This window comes from Schistocerca nitens, chromosome 1 (genome assembly GCF_023898315.1).
Source record: "Schistocerca nitens isolate TAMUIC-IGC-003100 chromosome 1, iqSchNite1.1, whole genome shotgun sequence".
In the NCBI taxonomy this organism is placed as follows: domain Eukaryota; kingdom Metazoa; phylum Arthropoda; class Insecta; order Orthoptera; family Acrididae; genus Schistocerca; species Schistocerca nitens.
In genome coordinates, this window is record NC_064614.1 from 118,168,831 (window position 1) to 118,194,288 (window position 25,458).

Genomic DNA, 25,458 nt, shown 5'->3' on the forward strand with positions numbered 1-25,458 from the left:
CAAAGCGGTCATGGGGACGCAGCTTTGTTTCCTGAAGACAGAAGATGACCGGCGAGTAGGATCGTAAGAGGATCGACAATTCATCTCGATTGGCTCGAATGCCGCGGATATTCCAGTGGATAATGGACATAGGGTGAACAGAAAATGGAGGAATGTGACCAAGGGTGCCGTCAACTCAACGACTGCTCAGAGCTTGCGACCGACAGCATGGAATGGCATTCAGCCGAAGGCAGAAGATCCTGATCCATAGGTTGGTCAGGAGCAGCTCCTGCCACCAGCGATCGGCCGGTTGACCGGCCACCAGCGGTGCGCCTCGGCGACACAGAAGACGGCCGAGGGCGATTTCCGTCAGGTGGTGCTTTAGATGGGACACGCCTTGGCGGAGAAGGAGAGGAACTGGGTTTCTTTGTAGCCTTCTTGGAAGTATGATGTTTAGATGAAGGAGGAACCGATGGTTGGGAAGTTGCGGTACGTAAAAACTCTTCACGAGTATGCTCTTTTTTCGAAGACTTGGCGTCTGACTTTTGGGCTCGAGATTTAGCAGAACCCGACGAAGGGTGAGCCAGAGAGTGGGCAGGCGAAAGTGGTGAGGTTGAACGGGCGATCTTTGCGCTGGCCGATCTGATGACCGTGGTACTAAAGGTGAGGTCGCAAGTCTGCGTGGCCGCCTCCTTTGTTGGCCGAGGGGAAGCAAGGACAGTGCTGTATTTTCCTGTCTGAGGCACGGTGGGCTGTTGACTGGCGAATAATTTTCGAGCAGCAAAGGTCGACACCTTTTCCTTCACTCTTATTTCCTGGATGAGTTTTTCGTCCTTAAAAACGGGGCAATCTCGAGAGGAAGCAGCGTGGTCACCCATACAGTTGATGCAGCGAGGGGATGGAGGTGGACAAGCAGCCTCATGGGCATCCTTGCCACACGTAACACATTTGGCCGGATTGGAACAGGACTGGCTGGTGTGATTGAACCGCTGACATTGATAGCAACGCGTAGGGTTTGGGACGTAAGGGCGAACGGAAATTATCTCATAGCCTGCTTGGATTTTCGATGGGAGTTGAACTTTGTCAAATGTCAAGAAGACAGTGCGGGTTGGAATGATGTTCGTGTCAACCCTTTTCATAACCCTATGAACAGCCGTTACGCCCTGGTCAGACAGGTAGTGCTGAATTTCTTCGTCAGACAATCCATCGAGGGAGCGTGTATAAACGACTCCACGCGAGGAATTTAAGGTACGGTGCGGTTCCACCCAGACAGGGAAGGTGTGGAGCAGAGAAGTACGCAGCAATTTTTGTGCCTGGAGGGCACTGTGTGTTTCTAACAACAGGGTGCCATTCCGTAATCTGGAACAAGACTTTACAGGACCTGCAATTGCGTTGACACCTTTCTGAATAATGAAAGGGTTGACCGTGGAGAAGTCGTGACCTCCGTCAGACCGAGAAACAACAAGGAACTGTGGCAACGATGGAAGAACCGTCTGTGGCTGAGACTCAGTGAACTTACGTTTGTGAGCAGACATAGTGGAAGGTGAGGAAACCATTGCGGAAGAATCCCCCATGATTACCGGCGTCTCCGATGGCGCGCTCCTCCCTTGTGGGGGCCCTCACTGAGGGCACATCCGCCTTAGGTGATTGTTCACACCTCAGGTCACACCTCCCGACAAACGGACGGAGGGACCAATCGGCACTTTCTGAAGGTATCAGCTCGGGTAATCACCCCTCCCTGGGCCTGGCCGTTACCAGGGGGTACGTACGTGTCCTACCTGTCTACCCGGGGAGGGGAATTACACGTTACCTCGTCACCGGCTACGCATGGAAGTGCGTGGGTCGGCCTTCAGACACGTACAGGGAGGAAAAAAGAGAAGGGAAAGGAAAGAAGAGGGGTCTCAAACGCCGCAGCGGAGAAAAGTGCAAAGAGAAGAGGGAAGGAAAGGAGGAGGACAGAGGAAGGACGAAGACTTACAAGTGTAGAAAGCAAGGAATTTGGAACAGTTTCGAGTGTCCGTCTCCGGACGTAGGCACAAACCATACTCCCAGAGGGGGAGAAAGGGAAGGAAAGAGCCAGAGGTGGGGGGGGGGGGGGGGGGGGGCGAAGATGGGGGACGGGGAAGGATGCGGAAAGGGAAGGTATGCAGCCCGGAAAGGAAGGAGGGCCACATTAGCTCGGGGTCCCGTGCTCGCTACGCACGTGTCCACTAAAGAGTTGTGGACCCCCTGGGGGGCTGGCCACAACTTGTACACAATAATCAGTAATGGACTCATTTCAAGTGATTGTGAATGCTATTTCTGCCGTTCATAAACCTAGTGCATAGGTAATGGTTTTTCGCACCTCCTGTACAATTTGTATTTTGAGGGTTACAACTTTTTTGCCGGCAGGTATTCAGTTATGTCATTCAAGGGAGAAAAAGTGAGTTTCCAATGTTTTTAATGGGTACTCATCAGCTGAGAGTAACAATTCTAACAGAAAATATCGGCTCTTCAGGGTCACTGAGGCTCAGCGTTGGGCTCACAATCCAACCTGTAAAAATACATTGCTTCAACATCAAATTAATAAATAGATGGCCTAACCTACTTATGATTAGCTAATGGGATGCCTAAAGGACTTCGAGACTGGGACCATGGAAAGCTGGAGTTTTAAAGAAATTACTTGATCAGCTAGATAAGTACCAACTGAATTACCATTATTCAAGAGGTGATTCGGTCAAGTGAAGGAGTGAGGGAAGAATAAACAACTGATTTTTTACATCTGCCAAAAGAAAGATCATATGGATGGTACTGGCTTTACTGTAAATAAGAGGAGGGGATAGTCACCTTATGCACTTATGGTGAAATCTCAGACTTTTCAGACTCTGAATCAGAGGAAGACTCTTCAGCTATGGTCTCACATGTGCTCATGTCTAAACTTGAAGAGAAGGATGATTTCTATTATGAGTTATATGAAGTATACAATGAGTGTCTTGACACTATTTCTGAAGATGTCAATGCTAAAACAGGAAAAGAAGATGAATATTAGTCTTATGCAAGACAATAATGTCAACATGACACTTAAATGATAAAAGGATCAAATGCTTACACTTTGTTTCCTTAATGAAGATGTATGTGAAATGATGTGTAAATTTCCAAATTAAAATAGTTCTAACCAAACTGACCACCTAACAGATGCAAGATGTGTATCCGACTTAATGGCTGTTAGAAGCTATAGGGGCAATCACCTTGCAATAGCAATAATCAGAAAGAAAAATATCTAATGCAAGGAAGGTATGTGGATCTTGGGCAAAAAAATTCCACACTGGTAAGCTCAAGGAACCTCAGAATGCTTAAAGATTTTCCATCCTACTCAGGGAAAGCCTTGCACTCTGTTCAACAGTGAAAGAATTGAGGAAAGATGGAACCCTAGAAGACATCCCTCCAAAAGCTGCTGATGAAGGTCTAAGGAGAGTAGATCAAGTTGTACACAATGGCTGGTTTTGAATATGAATATATACAAGTAGTAGCAGTTAAAAATGAGTCCTACACAATAATGCAACACGTAAACCATATCTGAAGATCTGTGCAGGATTATATAATAGCATGAAGAGAAGTAAAGAGGCTGCATAAAATGGAAAAGAGAAAGAGCACGAAAATACAGAACTGGAAGAAATGGAACAGCTGAAAGGGATGAATGAAGGAAGACTTTTTTTCTATAGTTGAATGAAAACCAAAAGGATTTCCAGCCTTGAACTAATCCATGTAGAAATGCAGGTGACTCAGTTTTGAGGAGTTATGCAATAGGTGACAGATGGGCTGTTGAATGAGGTTTATCTGAAGACCAACGAATCTTACCCTCTGTAACAACAAAGGACTCAGATACAAGGGAACCAGCACCAGGTGCTGAGGAACTGGATGCAATCATGAAGAAGATTCGTAGTAATGTCCTGGGAATGGGTCTAATATAAACGGAACTGTTAAAAATACAGGAACAGTGTGGGCCAAACATTTCCACAAGCTTGTAGTTAAGGTCTGGATAAATGAAACTATTCAGATGAATGAAATGTCTGTATCATCTGCCCAATACACAAAAAAGTCAATATCATAGTGTGCCTGTCTACAGGGAAAATTGCCTATTACCGACTACATATAAAATATTCTCCAACATTGTCTTTAGTAGGTTTGCACTTCATATTAAAAACACTGCTGGTATATGAAAGTGGATTTTGTCAAGGAAGACTGACTGTTGATCAGAACTAGAAGCAGCAGCAGCAAAGACTAGAAAAATGGAAATGACTTCAATTTGATGCAAGTCACCTTGTTGCAGACTTCGGATCAGCCTACAGAAGTATTTATGGAAGGGAGTTGTATATAGCAATGGAGAAGCTAGAGATTCCTAATAAACTGACCCTCACCATCTTCGAATGAAAGCAGCTAAGAAAAACACTGAGTCAAATTACTGTGCAGTGACCACAAGTCAGAGAGATTCATTATGCTGCCTTCTGATATGTTCAGGTGTTGGCATTTGCATATGACACTGATATATTGTAAGAACACCAAGATCAATTAAATGATAAAAAGCCTTTACAAGTCTTAAAAGTGCTGCTACAAAGATGATTCTACAAAAAAAATGAAGGGAAAACTATGTATATGCTAATATTTAACAATGCGAACATAGCAAGTGCCATAACTCTATTTCCCAGAAACTTCACTCAGTGGAAGAAGAAGCAAAATAACTTAACACGTGTCCCGAGTTAACTGTAGATACTCCACTGTTTCTGAGAAAGCATCAGTCAAAGTTTTTGACATAATTTAATACATTTTTGCTGCATGACAGTCTCAGCCACAATGGGGACTCAGTGGCTAGTGTAGAGGCCTATCATTTCTGAGAGTCTTGTTTGAAACCTGATTAATGTTTTATTATTATTTTTTTTTCCTTTACCTGCCCATGTACGTAGAAGGTTACCCCAACAAGAATGTTTATTATCTAGTTAGAGGATACAAGGGTGTTAGATTAATTTTAAAATTACAAATTAGTTTCATAATAACTGTCATTTATTACATACTATATGTATATGGTATTTTCAGGGTTACAAACTTTAAATCCTCATGTTCTTGTATTAATTCTTAGATTAAATTTTATATTTTAGTCATATTTATTTTTCAGGAAAGTTTAGATGAGACCAATCATAGAAACATTTGGAACAGAGAGATTCTGAACACCTCGAGCATCACATGAAGACAAGTTTACTACATTAACACTTCTTCATATGAATCTCACTCGGGAAACTTCATTAACTTAGCTGAAGATTTCATGCTTTGCGAATAATTTTGTGGAAAATCTTGCATAACAGGTAGCTTTTCCGAAAACTGGCACCTGCAGTTAATTGTGAATAAAGATACACTACAGTAATTTTACTGAAAACATTTTCAAATAATTTTCTTGTTCATTTATTTTTTAATTCATTCAAAAGACATACAATTAGTAGATAAACACAGATAACATTATTTCAGTATACACTGGAAAATATTCTTGTAGTAATCTCCTTTGGACATGTGTAGAAAGATGAAAAACATAAATGAAATTGATAATTCAGTTTCTGAACATGGAGCGCAAAAGTGAGAATCCATGACACTAGCCATTGTGCCCCATTGCTTCTGTTCAACTGTTTACTTACTACAAAGGCACACAAAGTAGCTCAGAAACTTTGACCACAGTTATCTCAGAAACAGTCGTGTATACACTACGTGTGGATGGATATGTGTGTGTGTGCGCGCGCGCGCGAGAGCGAGTGTATACCCGTCCTTTTTTTTCCCCCTAAGGTAAGTCTTTCCGCTCCCGGGATTGGAATGACTCCTTACCCTCTCCCTTAAAACCCACATCCTTTCGTCTTTCCCTCTCCTTCCCTCTTTCCTGACGAGGCAACAGTTTGTTGCGAAAGCTTGAATTTTGTGTGTATGTTTGTGTTTGTTTGTGTGTCTATCGACCTGCCAGCGCTTTCGTTTGGTAAGTCACATCATCTTTGTTTTTAGATATATTTTTCCCACGTGGAATGTTTCCCTCTATTATATTAAAATAAAAGCAAGTAATTTATCAGGATTTCTAATGAAAGTGTGCAACACATTTTTTCTGGCTACATTCCAAATAAGTTGTGGAAGGCTATAGAGAGGTCTGACAAAAACAGACGTATTTACTGCGACAGATAGCTATGGGATAAACATCTCTGTGAATAAAACTGATGGCAGTGATGTTATGAACATCATACAATCTTTTCCTGCTTATCAGAGTCATTACTCGCAAAAAAGGGAGAACTCTGGATGAAAATGCCCAAATCCTTATCTTAACATACATAAAATTTATTACTTGTACATAGCAAAATGCCAACATAAAAATGAGACCCAATGAAACAAAGGTTCTGTTACTGAGTTGTCAGTACAAAATTTAATTTGTATTTCAAACCACCATATACAGATACTTGACGACCATGTGACTAATTAGAAATGAAAATTTCTAGTTAATGTAATAACGTTAAAGCTTTTAAAGCTGAAAAAGACCTGCATTTAATCAGGCTGGTACAAGACACTCAATGCAATCTGATAAAGAAACTGCATGGCATGAAATGTATCAGGCTGCATCCGATTTCCAGAGGGCTTTGTCATTCCATTAACTATCTATAAGTAAGTGTACTATGAAAGAAATGTGTATGTATAAAATTCTGACATGCTTTCAATCAATCCATGGCCTTTATGTATACATGGGATGAAACAGGATGATGAAAAGGATCTCAAGAAACAGCCAGCTGCCAGAATGCATTTAAAACCGTATGCATCTTTACCCTGATGCATGTTCTGGACAGAACTTAAAAATTAAGATGGCTCTCACCTATTAAAACTACTCAATACAAAAAAGCAGGTGGAAATAACTGACCACAAATTTATAACGCTGGATCATTTACGATTACTTATTTTTACAAAATGATGTTGACTTCGGTCTAACAGAGAAAGCTGCAAGTAAGATGCAATATATCTACGGCCCAGAGGATTGGTTCAATATTGCAAAATCCTCAAAAAGCCATGCACCAAATTTGGAAGTCAAATGTAATGAACAGAGAAAATTTGACAAGTGCAAAATCATTAGAACAGGCAGTTACAAAGAGAAAATAAGCTACTGATGGGTATGAAGTAAATTGGTTAAAAATTTGATGAAAGAAGTATGAAAAGAGCCTAGCTTTTACAATGAGGTTTAAAGTGACTGATTTTGTGCAATTCAATGAGGTATGTTATATGTAGAAGAAGAAGAAAGGAAATAAACTAAACTCACTTCCCAGTGACAATCAGGAACAATTTTACAAGAATCAGAGGTCAGTTAAAAATTAAAAGGAGGACATGCTGTAAAAGAATTTTCTAACTGCAGAAGAGGAAGACCACAAGAGGAACAGCAAGATTTTCATGAACACAATGATTTGTTAGATGAAATGGTGTTTGCCTCAATGTTATGTAAACTTGCTTGTAGGCCTGCAGTTTGTGTAATTAATTAGAAGAAAAATATTTATGAGGACAGATTAAAATCTGGGAAGAAACAGGATGCAGGTTTCATTATACCTACAGTCAGAAGTGAAAACGTTTTCGTGCATTAGTGAACCATGTCCAGTAAACTGTAAGAAAGATCTTTAATTACTGAAAATCTCTGTGTACATTGTATTCTAGATTATCTCTTACTTGAGACCCGAGATTCCCCTGGCATATACAATGTTCAAATAAATTTCAGGAATGCATCCCTGTAAGTTATCTGTAGCTTGTATTTGTTCTCTTTCACTGTAAAAAAAAATAATGTTTACTTGATTTGCATTTAAACATATTACTCTAACATTATATAACTTTTTCTTCAAAGAGTAAAATGTGGTCTTTGTTCACTTTTGCTTTGAACCCCTCATATATAAAAAATGGAGATATATCATCTCATTGCAAACCTGCTTCACTCCTTCCAGTATTTTCACATTAAAATTTTAAATTTTGCTATGTGGACTGCAAAATCCCTCACCCACAATGTAGACATTTGAAAGGATAATTAACACTGCTTTGATATGTGGTTAAAAGCCCACAGCAATACTGACCTTATGAGATTACCTCCTATTACACAACAGAGTACCACAGACTAAGGGTCTGCTTCAGCACAGGATTGCTGACTCAAGACGAAGTCGAAATCTTATGATTTCTTCTACGACTTAACTACAGCGTTAAAATTTAAATCTGATTAAGGGGCTCTTACTGTGAGCACGTAGGGTGGAGTGTGGTAAATTGCTTTTTTAGAATTCATGTTGTGGGGGCACCGTTGGTCAAATAGAGGGGAGAGTGGGCATGATTTATAGTGACCAACTGGAGGTTTGTATTCAATTGGTGTACAATTGCGATAATGCATTGGACACATGAGAAGTGCTCATTTTGTGTTGAAGCGTATTGCTCGAATTCCCACTCTATCATAGCAGTGCAGCGTGCTTTTCATTTGCGATTTGCAAAACCCCCATGCGGACATGTTCATGGATGGCAATCAATTTTAAATTGGGTAAACACATTCAGAGCAACAGGGCATGTGTCTTCTGTATGAAGGCGATCTGGGAGAAGCGCTACAACATCACAAAACGTTAAACAAGTTACAGCAGCAGCACTGCAGTTTCCAAAATGCTCAGCTTGGAAACGTGCACTTGCTCTTGGCATTTCAAGACATTCTCTCCATCAGATTCTTCAAATGAACTGAATTTTCACCTGTATAAAATGTGTTTCATTCAACAATTGTCAGTACAGGATTATGTAGCATGAAGAACATCTTGTTAAGACCTGCCTGCAACCGTACCCGGTGACACAAATGTGTTCTTTTCTGATGAGGCGTATTTTCACCTCAGTGGGTTATTACACAAACAGAATATTCGGTACTGGAGTGACATGATCCCCAGGCAAAGCCACCAGGGACTCCTGCACTCAGACCGCGTCATTGTGTGGTGTGCCATATCATGAATATGGTATCATTGGTCCTTACTTTTTCCAGGAAAATAATCATTTCCAGGAAAATAATCATGCTGCAACTGAATTCAGATCATTACTTAACTATGCTGCAAGAGTTTTTTCAGCTGGCTTTAGAGGCAATGTAACTACAGGATACCTGCTTTCAACAAGACAGGGCCACTGCACACACGCAATGGGCATTACCATGAATTTTTTTGAGGCATACATTTCCTGGAAGGCTTATCTCTCTGATGGGGGATCTCAACTGGCCCGCATGATCACCGGACTTAGACCCATGCAATTTTTTTCTCTGGAGTTACCTGAAGTCAAAGCTGTATTACAACTGTCCCAACACCTTGGAAGACCTACAGAACAAAAACTGAGGCTGAAATTGCAAGAATAACTGAAGACAGCTTGAAACAGTGCATGGGAATTTCAGAAAACGACTCCGGCAGTGTGTGGATCATGTAGATAAACATTTGCCAGATATACTGTTTAAACATGTAATTAGAAACTTCCATTATTGTCCAATATGAGAAAAATAAAAAAGAAGTTTCTAAGTGTTTACTATTTTTTAATTTCATTCCCGAATCAGCAGTTTGTTAGGTTAGGTTAGGTTAGGTTTATCGTGCTCCACCCCATACAAGAAAATGCCTGACAGGAAGACTCATGTTCTATGAACAATTGCATAAACAAATAACAACTAATATATAAAAAATGAATATTTATTTTTCTATCTTATATACCAGTCATCTGATTATGATGAAACTGAGCTGCTGTGCTCATGCCCATGAAGGTTTCTGTGGGGGCAGAGACCCACTACCACCCACCCAGGTGACGGGTAAGAAGACTTTATGTGTAAAAATATTCAACAACAAACAATGTTAATATCAAATCAAGATTTTCTGGGTTGGCTAGACTTACTGCTGACAAGACATGGTGATATCTCACCCCTACAGACGAGAGGAGTAGTGCAAAGACAGTGACATATCAGAATCTTTCTGTAACATATGAAAGAATTTCTTCCGCACACATATCACTAGCTGTCTGGAATGATTTGCTGTGGCGGCAAGACATACCAAGCATCCATATGGCTAAGTATTTGGTATGAAAAAGGCATGACAAAAGCACAACACAGGAATACCTGAAGCTACTCTAAATTTGGTATATAATGACTCGTTATTTGCATAAAAATACTGTGGGTGTAAGGTACCCGCTACTACTGCTACAGGTGGGGGTTATAATGAGAGGCATCTGAAAATGACATGTTTGTATTTCTTTCCTGTAATTAATTGTCTTTGAATACTTTGAAAGTATGAAGCACAATGGGATTTGCATTGCTCAATGCATCAAATACACTCCTGGAAATTGAAATAAGAACACCGTGAATTCATTGTCCCAGGAAGGGGAAACTTTATTGGCACATTCCTGGGGTCAGATACATCACATGATCACACTGACAGAACCACAGGCACATAGACACAGGCAACAGAGCATGCACAATGTTGGCACTAGTACAGTGTATATCCACCTTTCGCAGCAATGCAGGCTGCTCTTCTCCCATGGAGACGATCGTAGAGATGCTGGATGTAGTCCTGTGGAACGGCTTGCCATGCCATTTCCACCTGGCGCCTCAGTTGGACCAGCGTTCGTGCTGGACGTGCAGACCGCGTGAGACGACGCTTCATCCAGTCCCAAACATGCTCAATGGGGGACAGATCAGGAGATCTTGCTGGCCAGGGTAGTTGACTTACACCTTCTAGAGCACGTTGGGTGGCACGGGATACATGCGGACGTGCATTGTCCTGTTGGAACAGCAAGTTCCCTTGCCGGTCTAGGAATGGTAGAACGATGGGTTCGATGACGGTTTGGATGTACCGTGCACTATTCAGTGTCCCCTCGACGATCACCAGTGGTGTACGGCCAGTGTAGGAGATCGCTCCCCACACCATGATGCCGGGTGTTGGCCCTGTGTGCCTCGGTCGTATGCAGTCCTGATTGTGGCGCTCGCCTGCACGGCGCCAAACACGCATACGACCATCATTGGCACCAAGGCAGAAGTGACTCTCATCGCTGAAGACGACACGTCTCCATTCGTCCCTCCATTCACGCCTGTCGCGACACCGCTGGAGGCGGGCTGCACAATGTTGGGGCGTGAGCGGAAGACTGCCTAACTGTGTGCGGGACCGTAGCCCAGCTTCATGGAGACGGTTGCGAATGGTCCTCGCCGATACCCCAGGAGCAACAGTGTCCCTAATTTGCTGGGAAGTGGCGGTGCGGTCCCCTACGGCACTGCGTAGGATCCTACGGTCTTGGCGTGCATCCGTGCGTCGCTGCGGTCCGGTCCCAGGTCGACGGGCACGTGCACCTTCCGCCGACCACTGGCGACAACATCGATGTACTGTGGAGACCTCACGCCCCACGTGTTGAGCAATTCGGCGGTACGTCCACCCGGCCTCCCGCATGCCCACTATACGCCCTCGCTCAAAGTCCGTCAACTGCACATACGGTTCACGTCCACGCTGTCGCGGCATGCTACCAGTGTTAAAGACTGCGGTAGAGCTCCGTATGCCACGGCAAACTGGCTGACACTGACGGCGGCGGTGCACAAATGCTGCACAGCTAGCGCCATTCGACGGCCAACACCGCGGTTCCTGGTGTGTCTGCTGTGCCGTGCGTGTGATCATTGCTTGTACAGCCCTCTCGCAGTGTCCGGAGCAAGTATGGTGGGTCTCACACACCGGTGTCAATGTGTTCTTTTTTCCATTTCCAGGAGTGTACATCATGTTTTGGGGCCAAAGATCATGCCACACAGCTCAATACCACAGATACATTTAATATCCTCTGCAGATTCACACAATGTAAAAGTAAAAATTTGTTTCACGCCTTCCTATGAGATTGTCTCCACTCCTTCCAATCTGATTATGTAAGCATAGACCAGATGTCAAGTCAATTAAAAGAAAGAGTATCAATGGCAATTGAGAGATACATATCAAATCAATAAGAGATGGTACTGATCCCCCAAGACACACAAAAGAGGTCAGAACGTTGCTGCACAATCAATGGAAAAAAGTGGGCCAAATTATAAGAACACAAAATCCCCAAGATTGGCAATGCTTAACAGAAGCTCAGAATTTAGCCTGAAGTTCAATGTGAGATGCTTATGTTTCAAAATTGTCTTGAAATCTGGCAGAGAAACCAAAGAGCTTCTGGTCATATGTGTATTACACCAGTGGCAAGACACAATCAATATCTTCAGTGCGCAAAAACATCAGTGATGCTAGTAATAACGGTAACACTACAGCAGAGCTACTAACATCTTTTCCAAAATTTGTTTACAAAAGACGACAAAAGTAAATATTCCACAATTCAAATCATGAACAACTGCCAACATGAGTAATGTAGAAGTAGATACAATCAAACAATGGAAACTCCATGTAGGAATATCAACAACGTAGGAAAAGATAGATTGCTACTTACCGTAAAGAAGAGATGTCAAGTTGCAGACAGACACTATTAAAAGCTATTCACATGTTGCTTTGGGCCACAGCCTTCGTGTGCATGTGTCTCTCTTTACTGATGAAGGCTGTGGCCTAAAGCTACATGTGAATGTCTTAACTGTGCCTGACTCCAACCTTGTGTGCCTTCTTTACAGTAAGTAGCAATGTATCTTTCCCTTCATTGTTAGAAGTAGATACTCTCAGTACAGCACAGCATCTTAAATCAATAATGGCAAGGCCTCCAGTCAAGATTGTATACCAGTGAAGTTTCTTACAGAGTATGCTGATACAATAGCTCCATACCTAGCACTCATATGCAACTGCTCACTCATAGAAAGATCCATATGAAAAGGCTGAAAGTGCAGTTATGAAGTTGGGCGGGTGCATGGGAGGAGGGGGGGGGGGGGGGGGGGGGGGGAGTGGAAAAAAGTAATGAAGGTTACGGGAATGTAGGGTATGTTGGAGGGAGAGGTTCCATCTGCACAGTTAAGAAAAGCTGGTGTTTGTACGAAGGATCTAGATGGCATAAGCTGTGAATCAGTGATTCTGGATCCTTCCTACCAACATCAGCTTTTCTGAATTGCAATGTGTCTGTCTGTGTGTCTCTCCTCCCCCCCCCCCCCCCAAGCCTCAATCTTCATTAGTCACTGTCTTTCTCCCACTATCTTCTTCCCTGCTCCCACCCCAGTACTACACGGCATTTTACTCCACCAAACACCAACAATATTTTTACTTCTCTCCTTTTCCACCCCCCCCCCCAACCCCCCCACTCCCGCACATGCTTCACCCCCAATAAGCCACTCTGTCTTGTTCTCACCACATCCCTGTATGCTCCCTCAAGTAGCACTTGAGCATTCCCCACTCCTACCCTGCTGTCCTTCCCCCTACCCGCCCAGCCTCCTCCTTGCCCCCAACACTCAGACTAATTTTCCCAAGATGTGTAGTTGCTCACAGTCCACCCTTGGCAGCTACACACAGTGTTCACGTGTGCGCAGCTGAGCTTGCGCTGTGTGTGTGTGTGTGTGTGTGTGTGTGAGAGAGAGAGAGAGAGAGAGAGAGAGAGAGAGAGAGAGAGGAGGAGGAGAAGGAGAAAGCCACGTTGTAAAGTTAATAGCTTTACTAAATCTCAAGAAACTTAAGCTTATAAACCCTTCATTAAAAGGAAACAATTTTTCAGAAAAAAATCAAATTTTTTAAAATAAAGTCTCTGAAAGTACAAAACGAAAAACATTAGAGAAACATCTGAAAAGCTTCTGAATGATGCTCGAAATTGTGAACAGCAAATGAAGAGCTGATTAAGGATTTAAAGGTGCAATGTTTAACTTAGAATTTTCAGTCAGCACCTCATTTGCTGTACATGACATCGAGCATCAGCCAAACGCTTTTAAAATGTTCATCTAGTCTATTTTATTTCTAACTTTTAGACCAATAGTTTCACAAGACAGTTGCCTGATTTTCTCTCTCTCTCTCTTCTCCTCCCCCCCCCCCCCCAAACTAATCCTCATACTGATCAATTTGGTACCCCGTTTGTCCATTTCCAACTCTTCATTTGGCTATGAACTTCAGTACAAAAATCAATTGCATATGTCTAGGGAGTCTTGTTATCACACTGCTCAAACACATTACCAATAAGAAGGATGAACATCCTAAATTAACTATCTCATGATCATGGGCCCTTGGTTCACTGATTGTTTATGTAATACCGCAATTAATACTTCTATTTCAGAGGCACCTTGACACTGATAGTCACCATTAAATTGCAACTTAAAGATTTAAAGTTTTGACAATGATAAGGAAAATATCAGACAACACTATGAAAGCAAGGAACATGAGGTATAAAGTTTATTTATTGCTACAAGAAAGTATAATTATATTACAAGAAAGAGAGTAAATACCCACAAACAGTTCTCAATAGCGAAAGTGTTAAACTCTAAAGGAATAATATTAAAAATCTTTTGATAAAAACACATAATGAAGTTATTGGGAAGAAGGCATTATGTAAATGCAAAAGAGAACTGAAAACTAGAAACAATGATATAAAATACTTAATAAAATGCAATCAGAAAGCTTGTCACATATTTCTAAACAAGGGCAAATTAAGCTTGTCACATGTACAGGGTGGTCCATTGATCGTGACCGGGCCAAATATCTCACGACATAAGTGTCAAACGAAAAACTACAAAGAACGAAACTTGTCTAGCTTGAAGGGGGAAACAAGATGGCGCTATAGTTGGCCTGCTAGATGGTGCTGCCATAGGTCAAACGGATATCAACTGCGGTTTTTTAAATAGGAAACCCCCATTTTTTATTACATATTCGTGTAGTACATAAAGAAATATGAATGTTTTAGCTGGACCACTTTTTTCGCTTTGTGACAGATGGCGCTGTAATAGTCACAAACATATGGCTCACAATTTTAGACGAACAGTTGGTAACAGGTAGGTTTTTTAAAATTAAAATACAGAACGTAGGTACATTTGAACATTTTATTTCAGTTGTTCCAATGTGATACATGTACCTTTGTGAACTTATCATTTCTGAGAACACATGCTGTTACAGCATGATTACCTGTAAATACCACATCAATGCAATAAATGCTCAAAATGATGTCCGTCAACCTCAATGCATTTGGCAATATCTGTAACGACATTCCTCTCAACAGCGAGTAGTTCGCCTTCCGTAATGTTTGCACATGTATTGACAATGCGCTGATGCATGTTGTCAGGCATTGTCAGTGGATCACGATTGCGAAAAGCTCCAGGGACGTCAGATCCGTTGAACGTGCGGGCCATGCTTTGACGAACAATCCACCCGCCATGAAATATGTTATTTAACACTGCTTCAATCGCACGCGAGCTATGTGCCGGACATCCATCATGTTGGAACGACATCGCCATTCTGTCACCCAGTGAAACATCTTGCAGTAACATCGGTAGAACATTACATAGGAAATCAGCATACATTGCACCATTTAGATTGCCATCGATAAAATGGGGGCCAATTATCCTTCCTCCCATAATGCCGCACCATACAGTAACCCGCCAAGGTCGCTGATGTTCCACTTGTCGCATCCATCGTGGATTTTCCGTTGCCCAATAGTGCATATTATGCCGGTTTACGTTGCCACTGTTGGCAAATGATGCTTCGTCGCTGAATAGAACGAGTGCAAAAAATCTGTCATCGTCCCATAATTTCACTTGTGCCCAGTGGCAGAACAGTACGCGACGTTCAAAGTCATCGCCATGGAATTCCTGGTGCATAGAAATATGCTATGGGTGTCATCGATGTTGATGTAGCATTCTCAACACCGACGTTTTTGAGATTCCCGATTCTTGGGCAACTTGTCTGCTACAGATGTGCAGATTAGCTGCGACAGCAGCTAAAACACCTGCTTGGGCATCATTTGTTGCAGGTCGTGGTTGATGTTCCACATGTAGCTGAACACTTCCTGTTTCCTTAAATAACATAACTATCCAGCAAATGGTCTGGACACTTGGATGATGTGGTCCAGGATACCAAACAGCATATATTGCACACGCCCGTTTGGCATTCTGATCACAATAGCCATACATCAACATGATATTGACCTTTTCTGCAATTGATAAATGGTCCATTTTAACACGGGTAATGTATCACGAAGCAAATGCCGTCCGCACTGGCGGAATGTTACGTGATACCACGTACTTACACGTTTGTGACTATTACAGTGCCATCTATCACAAAGCGAAAAAAGTGGTCCAACTAAAACATTCATATTTCTTTATGTACTACACAAATATGTAATAAAAAATGGGGGTTCCTATTTTAAAAAATGCAGTTGATATCCGTTTGACCTATGGCAGCGCTATCTAGCTGGCCAACCATAGCGCCATCTGGTTTCCCCCTTCAAGCTAGATGAGTTTCGTTCTTTGTAGTTTTTCATTTCTGCTTATTTTGTGAGATATTTGGCCCGGTCACTATCAATGGACCACCCTGTATAAGCAAAAGCAGACTTTTGCCAAGATTATTATCCAAGATTTGCACAAGGAGCATGACATATCTTACAAAATCTACAAACTTACTAGTGTACAACAATAATGGAAATTCCAGGTTGGATACAATAAAAGTGAATAATGGCATGCACCCACTTGCAGCCGATCACAGTACTTAAACTGGAAACAGAGCAGTAGCATGAAAGCTAGAGAAGTCTCCCTACTGTTCTGCTTGCCTCTGGACTGCACATTAATCAGCTACAAGTGAATCACTGCCTTTCTTCACTTTTGTTTATCTGACTTTATATACATTTTTAACACCAAGTTTATTTAAAGAGAACCACTTCAGCAGAACTTTGAGGACTATACGAGCCTCTTGAGTACTGTTGCTGGCAAAAAGCAGAGAGGCTTACTGATGCCGCAAAACAATTCTCATTTGGTTAGAAACAAGCTTTTGGATATTTTTACCATTTTTGGGGGAACGTGTGGAAATTAATTACATAGTGATTCCCCAGATTTTGCTGTTGGGTGAAGCATGACTAATAAACCGAATACAAATTTGTCATCAAAAATGTTGCGAAACATTAACAAAGGTGGTTTTTACCTTCTTTTCGTAACTATGCTCTACCAAGTTCCGAGGGAAAAATTCAATAACTGTCATCAATACTTTTATTATAGTGTGTTCTGTGATGACATGTACACACATCAAAAAAAGTTTTGCATCACCTCGGTTCCGAGAGTTCCAGAACCTGTACAGAAAATTCGAATAGAGATCAACATAATCATCATTTCTGTCCTTTTTATTGCTCATGAAAATTACATTGCATGTTGTATCACGATACAACAAGACCTTCAGAGGTGGTGGTCCAGACTGCTGTACACACTGGTACCTCTAATACCCAGTAGCACATCCTCTTGCATTGATGCATGTCTGGATTCGTTGTAGCATACTACCAACAAGTTCATCAAGGCACTGTTGGCCCACATTGTCGCACTCCTTAACGGCGATTCAGCGTAGATCGCTCAGAGCAGTTGGTGGGTCACATCGTCCATAAATAGCCCTTTTCAATCTATCGCAGACATGTTCGATAGGGTTCATGTCTGGAGAACATGCTGGCCACTCTAGTCAAGCGATGTCACTATCCTGAAGGAAGTCATTCAGAAGACATACACAATAGGGGGCGCGAATTGTCGTCCATGAAGACGAATGCCTCGCCAATATGCTTGTGATATGGTTGCACTATTGGTCGGAGGATGGCATTCACATATCGTAAGCAGTTACAGTGCCTTCCATGACCACCAGTAGCAGTAGCATACGTCGGCCCCACATAAAGCCACCTCCACCTTGCTGCACTCGCTGGACAGTGTGTCTAAGGCGTTCAGACAAACTGGGTTGCCTCCAAACACGTCTCTGACGATTGTTGAAGAGAACATGATGCCAATCCTGTGTGGTCCATTCAGCACATTGTTGGGTCCATCCGTACCGCGCTGCATGGTGTCGTGGTTGCAAAGATGGACCTCGCCATGGACGTCGGGAGTGAAGTTTCGCATCATGCAGCCTATTATGCACAGTTTGAGTTGTAATACGACGTCCTGTGGCAGCACGAAAAGCATTATTCAATATGGTGGCGTTGCTGTCAGGGTTCCCCCGAGCCATAATCAGTAGGTAGCGGTCATCCACTGCAGTAGTAGCCCCTGGGCGGCCTGAGCAAGGCATCTCATTGACAGTTCCTGTCCCTCTGTATCTCCTCCATGTCTGAACAACATCGCTTTGGTTCACTCCAAGATGCCTGGACAGTTCCCTTTTTGGAAGCCCTTCCTGGACAAATTAACAATGTGGACACGATCAAACTGTGGTATTGACTGTCTAGGCATGGTTGAACTACAGACAACACAAGCCATGTACCTCCTTCCTTGTGGAATGACTGGAACTGATTGGTTGTTGGACGCCCTCCATCTAATAGGTGCTGTTCAAGCATGGTTGTTTACATCTTTGAGTGAGTTTAATGACATCTCTGAACATTCAAAGGGACTGTGCCTGCGATATAATATCCACAGTCAACATCCATCTTCATGAGTTATGGGAACTGACGTGGTGCAAAACTTTTTTTGATGTGTGTGTATATATTGCATCCATTGGCAATGGCAAGAATGATCACTGTTTCACATACTACCCTGCGCAATCACACAAGACTGGAATTAGCTATCTATCAGCAAGATCAGGATTTACTTGGGATAACTCAGTACCTGAATATGCTGCTGAGGCAGCACATGGAACAGGTAGCTATGAGATAGATTACCAAAAGGACAGCGGTGTTGCTTCAGAGAACTCCAGAGGGATATATTGTCTTCAAAGGGATTGCAGCTGCAGGATTATCTCTCAGCTATCTACAGTAAATCCTCTGCTCACACACAATTGCGGACAGTTTGCCCATATGAGTGGTACCTTCTCCCAGCAGAGGGGGGCAGTGTGAGATCATATGGTCTGCTACACGCCGTCAGGCTGGCTGCAGCAGCATCCACGCCAACTTCCTCAGCCGCCTGCTCAAGTCTAGAGAAATTCTGAAAATAGACAAATTTATCGATCAATATTATGCTTTTCTAAGACACAAAAAGTTTTATCACCAGCCTCGAAACCACTTGGGTGTAACAGCCATCTCAGATATCAGCATAAGGAAAAATATTCATTAGGTTTAGTACTACATATGTAAAAGATATTATGCTTACTTGCTGTCTTTCTTCAGTTTCAGCAGATTCAATGGATACCTTCAGTGCAGTAGAGCATTCAGAGTCTCCTGGAGATCCAGCAGTTTCACTTTCTGACGGTTCATCATCAAAGTTTACAATCTGTGCTGGAACCCTTTTTCGTCTTCGTTGATCTTTTTTCTTTTTACTTTCAACATCTGTAACTGTTTTTATCCAACAATGCAAAAAATGAATCTTTTGTTGGGCATAAACTACATAATAAAGATCTAATGTATTTAAGTCCTTCCCATCCCCAAAAATGCAATTAGTGTTCAGCAATTTTTATGTTCAAAATGAAATTAATAATGGTTTTTAAGATGTAGGAGGGTATAATTATATCTCCGATCAAATTTACATTCATCATAAAATATTACACACCATTTACAGTAAATATGCATTAACACAATAAAAAAGCACTCACATTTTAATATAAATAAAACATTACACGAACAGTCTAAATGTTGTGTTCCACTTTGACGTCTGGTAGGTGAATGTGTTCCTACTTGTGTTAGATACAGTGAAAGCCAAACTATTATCCCTTTTGATAGTGAGAAATAGCTGTACAACTGTGTATTATTTTGTCATAAAGAGATACTGATGAGTCGCAAGACAAGAACTACTGTAAAAAGAATAAAGGTGTCAGACAAGACCAAACCCATATGTACCTTGAAAACTATCTTTCAAAAATTCCTGAAGGAAATGGGACAGGCAGCCTCGGAAGCCGCAAATGTACAGTGTTGGGGATACCAGTACTCCAGCAGGTGTCATATGCTTTGTCTAAATCAGAACACAGCTGCAGTCTGTTATGTTTGCAGAAAACCGTTCATGACATTGATTGACAAAGAGATGAGATGATCAACTGCAGAACGGCACACACAGAATCCACATTGCACAGTGGTTAGTTAATTCCAAGACTCGAGCTACCATACCTGCCAGCCATGAATCACACATTCCATCATCTTGCAAACACAACTGATGAGAGAAATGGGGTGGTAGCTAGAAGTATGGTGTTTGTCCTTACTGGGCTTCGGTATGGGTACGAAAATGGCTTCACACCACCACCTTGGAAATGTGCCATCTGTCCAAATGAGATTGTATGTATGAAGGAGTGAGTGCTTACCTGCAAGAGAAAAGTGCTGAACATTTGAATGCGAACAATGTAACATCTGAATGTGAACAATTTCTGGCACTGGGGTGGAAAATCGGGATTAGTTGAGAGCACAGTCAGGCTCCCTCATAGTGAAGGCAGCATTGTAGCTTCTGAGAGGAGAAGAGTATCCCTTAGCCTCCCTCACTCATTTCCAAGGGAGGAAAGCGGGATGATAGTGGGTGGTGCTCCAAATCAGCAAAATAGTGGCCCAAGTTATTGGAGATCATCTGCTGCAGTCATACCAGAAATCAGAGAATGAATCTTAGTCCCAGAGAGCTGACAGAGGTTGTCCCCCATGACAGAAGATGGAGTGAAATTGTTAAAAGAAATTGTAAAGGAAATATCCAACTAGCAGCAAGGTCATCGGTCTCATCGGATTAGGGAAGGATGAGGAAGGGAGTTGGCCATGCCCTTTCAAAGGAACTATCCCAGCATTTGCCTGGAGCGATTTAGGGAAATCACGGAAAACCTAAATCAGGATGGCCAGACGCAGGATTGAACCGTCATCCTCCCGAGTGCACAGGAAATGGTCATTGTTAGGACGTGTCAGAGAGCATGAACCACACGGACAATGGGCAGTGCAGAACGAGAGGCCAAATGGGAGTCTGAAAGCAACACGAGTGTTCCAGTGTTAAGACAAGTGAGATTGAGTTGACTGAAAAGGTCAGCCAAGAGTGAACCTCTCTGACAGGATGTTTTAACAGCCCCAAAAGGGATGGTGGGCATAAAGTCACCAAACAGCAAAAAGGGGTGAGGCAGCTGACCAATAAGCTGGAGGAAGTCTGCCCTGGTGACAGCAAATGACAGAGTGATGTAAATGTTACACAGAGAAAAGGTGAAACGAGGAAGGAAAATGTGGACTGCAAGAGCTTGCAGGTGGATGTTAAACGAGATGGCTTGGCTATGGGCACACCCTGAATGAACAGTGCGGCTCCCCATGAAATGGAATGCCATCCTTGGGGAGGGGGCCCAAAGTGGACCAGGAGGAAATGCAAGAGGTCAACATGCTTGCGATGATGCAATTTCGATTCTTGAAGGCAGAAAACAACCAGACACTGATTCCAAGAGCAGCCATAATTCCTTCTTGTTTGATCTAATGCCATGAAAGTTCCATTGGAGGAGCAGATATGTAAGCAGTTGTTGGACTTTATTAGGTTAGGTTAGGTTAGGTTAGGTTAGGTTAAAGTCACAATTGGTCTCCAGAAGCAAAGTCCCATTACATAAGTGAGAGCAGGATTTCCCAAGCCTGCAATTGCATCAAAACCTTCCTGAATAATAAACAGATTAACTGTAGCAAAAGATTGACCTCCTTTGGTATGTGATACCACGAGGAACTGATGTGCACCTGGGAGAGTTGTTGAATCTTCAGCCTCATTTTGTTTATGTTTAGCAGGTGTAGACTGAGATGATGAAGGTTGGATCATTGCAAAAAAATCCACCATGATTGGAAGCATCTCTGGTGCGCTCCTTCTGACTTCCCCCGCCCCCCTCCCTCACAGGGGGGCTCACCCACCTTAGGTGATTGCTGACGCTTCCCAAACTCCAGACAGAAGGACAAATTGGCAATTGGGAAGGTAACAATTCAGGCAATCGCCCCCCCCCCCCCTTCCCACCCCACCCTTTCCCCAGGGTCTGGCCTGTACCAGGGGTTAAGTGTGAACAATACCTGTCAACCCAGGGTTGTGTGTCTTCAGGAGCACACATGGAGGAAGACAAAACTAAGAGGGATCTCAAACACCGATGTCGAGGAAGGGGAAAAGGTGGAGGGAGAGGGGGGGGGGGGGAGCAGACGAGGGACTTTTCTAATGCCGGGGTACCGAAACTTCAGAATGCATTCCCATCAGAAACCCAAAAAATATTCCCTAAGAGAGGACAAAAAGAACAGCAGGAGGATGGACATTCAGCACAGAAAGGGAAGATGTGCTCCACAGGCTGGTAGCCAACGACAAACTCACCAAAGAGTGGTATGGGTGATTGGGGAGAGGGGAGGGTGACACACTGGGTGAGAATGGAATATACACTGAAGCACCAAAGAAACTGGTATAGGCATGCATATTCAAACACAGAGATATGTAACCCGGCAGACTACAGCACTGTGGTCGGCAATGCCTATTTTCCCATCAACTATTCCAAGAGTGTATTGCGAATATCAGGAATCCGGTAAAACATCAAATCTTCAACATCGCTGCAACCGGAAAAAAATCCTGCATGAAAAGGACCAACGATGGCGTGACTGAGATGCAACCCTTCCACAAATTGCTGCAGATTTCAATGTTGGGCCATCAACAAGGATTTTTTTTTTTTTTTTTTTGGGGGGGGGGGGGGGATGGGCGCAAGACTGCTATGGTCATTAGCGCCCGGTCTGTGACTTAGGAAATGGTAAAAAACGAAAATGGAAACCAGCAGCAATGGGAACGAAACTCAAAAAATTGGAGAAACTAAAAGCAGAAGGAAAGCTTAAAAATCCACTACAGAAAGGGGTTGGTTGTCCCCAAAAAGAGCTTCAAATGACTGACACTGACATTATCTCACTGGCACTAATCAACTCGAGTACGCGATCGGCCGAGCGCGTGTCATCTGCTAAAATGGACGACATATCAGGCGACAGCTGTAGACGGGCGCGTAATGGAGTAAAATAGGGGCACTCAATTAAAAGGTGTCTTACCGTCCACAGCTGAGAGCAGTGGGGACAGAGTGGGGGAGGATCGCTGCTTAAAAGATGTTGATGGCTAAAAAGACAATGCCCTATCTGGAGTCTAGTTAAAATTATCTCCTCCCAATGACGCGTTCGGGAGGAAGAGGTCCAAGCACAGGGAAAAGCTTCCACGTCCCACAATTTATTATGGGGAAGTGTCGACCAATGTGCGTGCCATAAAAGAACAACACGACGACATACAACGCTCCGTAGATCGGCAAAGGGAATCGATCAAATAGCTGGCCGAAGAAGAGAGACTGCAGCCTTGGCCGCTATATCGGCCGCCTCATTTCCACAGATACCAACGTGTCCTGGGAGCCAGAGGAACGCCACCGAGACACCCCCAAAGTGGAGCAAGCGCAGGCAGTCCTGAATCCGGTGGACCAGAGGGTGGACAGGGTAGAGAGCTTGGAGACTGAGGAGAGAGCTGAGAGAATCTGAACAGATAACATACTGTATCCGCTGATGGCGGCGGATGTATTGAACAGCTTTGAGAACAGCGTAAAGCTCCGCAGTATAAACCGAACACTGGTCGGGAAGCCGAAATCGATTTGGGGTGTCGCCAACAATATAGGCACTCCCTACACCTAGCGATGTTTTTGAGCCATCAGTGTAAATAAATGTGGCTTCCTTCATTTGTGCACATAGAGCAGCAAATGCCCGACGATAAACAAGTGAAGGGGTACCATCCTTGGGAAATTGACAAAGGTCACGGAGCAGGCAGATCCGGGGACGGAGCCAAGGCGGTGCTGTACCCCAAGTTGTCAAGAAGGTTTTAGGAAAGCGGAAGGAAAGAGAATGAAGCAGTTGACGGAAGCGGACTCCCGGTGGTAGTAGGGAGGAAGGGCGGCCTGCATACCCTACATCCAAGGAGGCGTCGAAAAAAATGTCATGGGCCGGATTAGCAGGCATGGAAGACAGATGGCTAGCATAACGACTCAGAAGGACTGCTCACCAATTGGACAGCGGAGGTTTAGCAGTCTCACCATAAAGGCTTTCCACAGGGCTCATGTAAAAAGCTCCAGACACTAAACGTAATCCACGGTGGTGGATAGAGTCAAGACGCCGAAGAATAGACGGCCGAGCAGAGGAGTAAACTATGCTTCCATAGTCCAATTTCGAGTGCACTAAGGCACAATAGAGGCAGAGAAGGACCACTCGGACCGCTCCCCAGGAGGTACCATTCAGGACACGGAGGGTGTTGAGGGATCGCAGACAGCGAGCCGAAAGATAGGAAACGTGGGAGGACCAGCACAGTTTGAATTTAGCGACGTCCGAAAACGGAAGGTTGACAGGTCCTAGATGTAAAGAGGGTGGAAGAAACTCCTGACGACGCCAAAAATTAACACAAACGGTCTTACTGGGAGAAAAGCTGAAGCCGGTTTCGATGCTCCAAGAGTGGAGGCCATCGAGACATCCTTGAAGACTTCATTCAAGAAGGCTGGTCCGTTGAGAGCTGTAGTAGATCGCAAAATCATGCACAAAGAGGAAGCCCGAGACATCGGGAAGGAGACAGTCCATAATTGGATTTGTAGCAATGGCAAACAGTACAACACTTAGCACGGAGCCCTGGTGTACCCCGTTTTCTTGGGAGAAAGTACGGGAGAGAGTAGTATTCACCCGCACTCTGAATGTGCGCTCTGCCATAAATTCGCGAAGATAAAGTGGCAGCCGACCTCGAAAGCCCCAAGAGAACAGTGTGTGGAGGATGCCTGTCCTCCAACAGGTATCGTACGCTCTCTCCAGATCAAAAAATATTGCTACTGTTTGGCGTTTCCGGAGAAAATTGTTCATGATATAAGTGGAGAGAGCAACAAGATGGTCAACTGCAGAACGATGCTTTCGGAAACCGCATTGGGCAGGTGTTAAAAGACTGCGGGACTCCAGCCACCAAGCTAAATGGCAATTCACCATATGCTCCAAAACCTTACATACACTACTCGTGAGAGAAATGGGGCAATAGCTAGAGGGGAGATGTTTGAACTTTCCAGGTTTCGGAACAGGAACGACGATAGCTTCCAGTCATCGTCTGGGAAAAGTACTGTTGGTCCAAATTCGATTATGAAGGCGAAGGAAGTAACGCAGACTATGGTTTGATAAATGTAGCAACATTTGGATGTGGATACCATCCGGTCCTGGGGCGGAGGAGCGAGAAGAAGAGAGTGCATGCTGGAGTTCCTGCATGGAGAAAACAGTATTATAGCTTTCGCGATTTTAAGAGGAGAAAGCAAGAGGTTGCACTTCTGCTGCACGTTTCTTCAGGAGAAACGCTGGCAGGTAATTTGAAGAGCTCGAAATCTCAGCAAAGTGTTGACCCAATGAGTTAGAAATTGCGACGGGGTCCACTAACGTATCATGCGCGACAGTGAGCCCAGAGACCGGGGAGAAACTAGGCGCGCCAGATAACCGTCGAATCCAACTCCAAACTTCCGAGGA

At 43.4% G+C, this 25,458-nt stretch overlaps 1 protein-coding gene across 3 annotated transcripts in view; it reads right to left on the reverse strand.

The window, feature by feature from the left end:
• Window positions 1-25,458, reverse strand: part of LOC126242368 (sorting nexin-29) — a 182,883-nt gene that overhangs the window by 82,656 nt on the left and 74,769 nt on the right. For all 3 annotated transcript variants that reach the window (XM_049948083.1, XM_049948081.1, XM_049948082.1), the window contains 2 exons: window positions 19,160-19,341; window positions 18,879-18,994 (listed from right to left, as the gene is read on the reverse strand). In XM_049948083.1, the coding sequence (XP_049804040.1) occupies window positions 18,879-18,994; window positions 19,160-19,341 (298 nt within the window). The remainder of the gene's footprint in view (window positions 1-18,878; window positions 18,995-19,159; window positions 19,342-25,458) is intronic.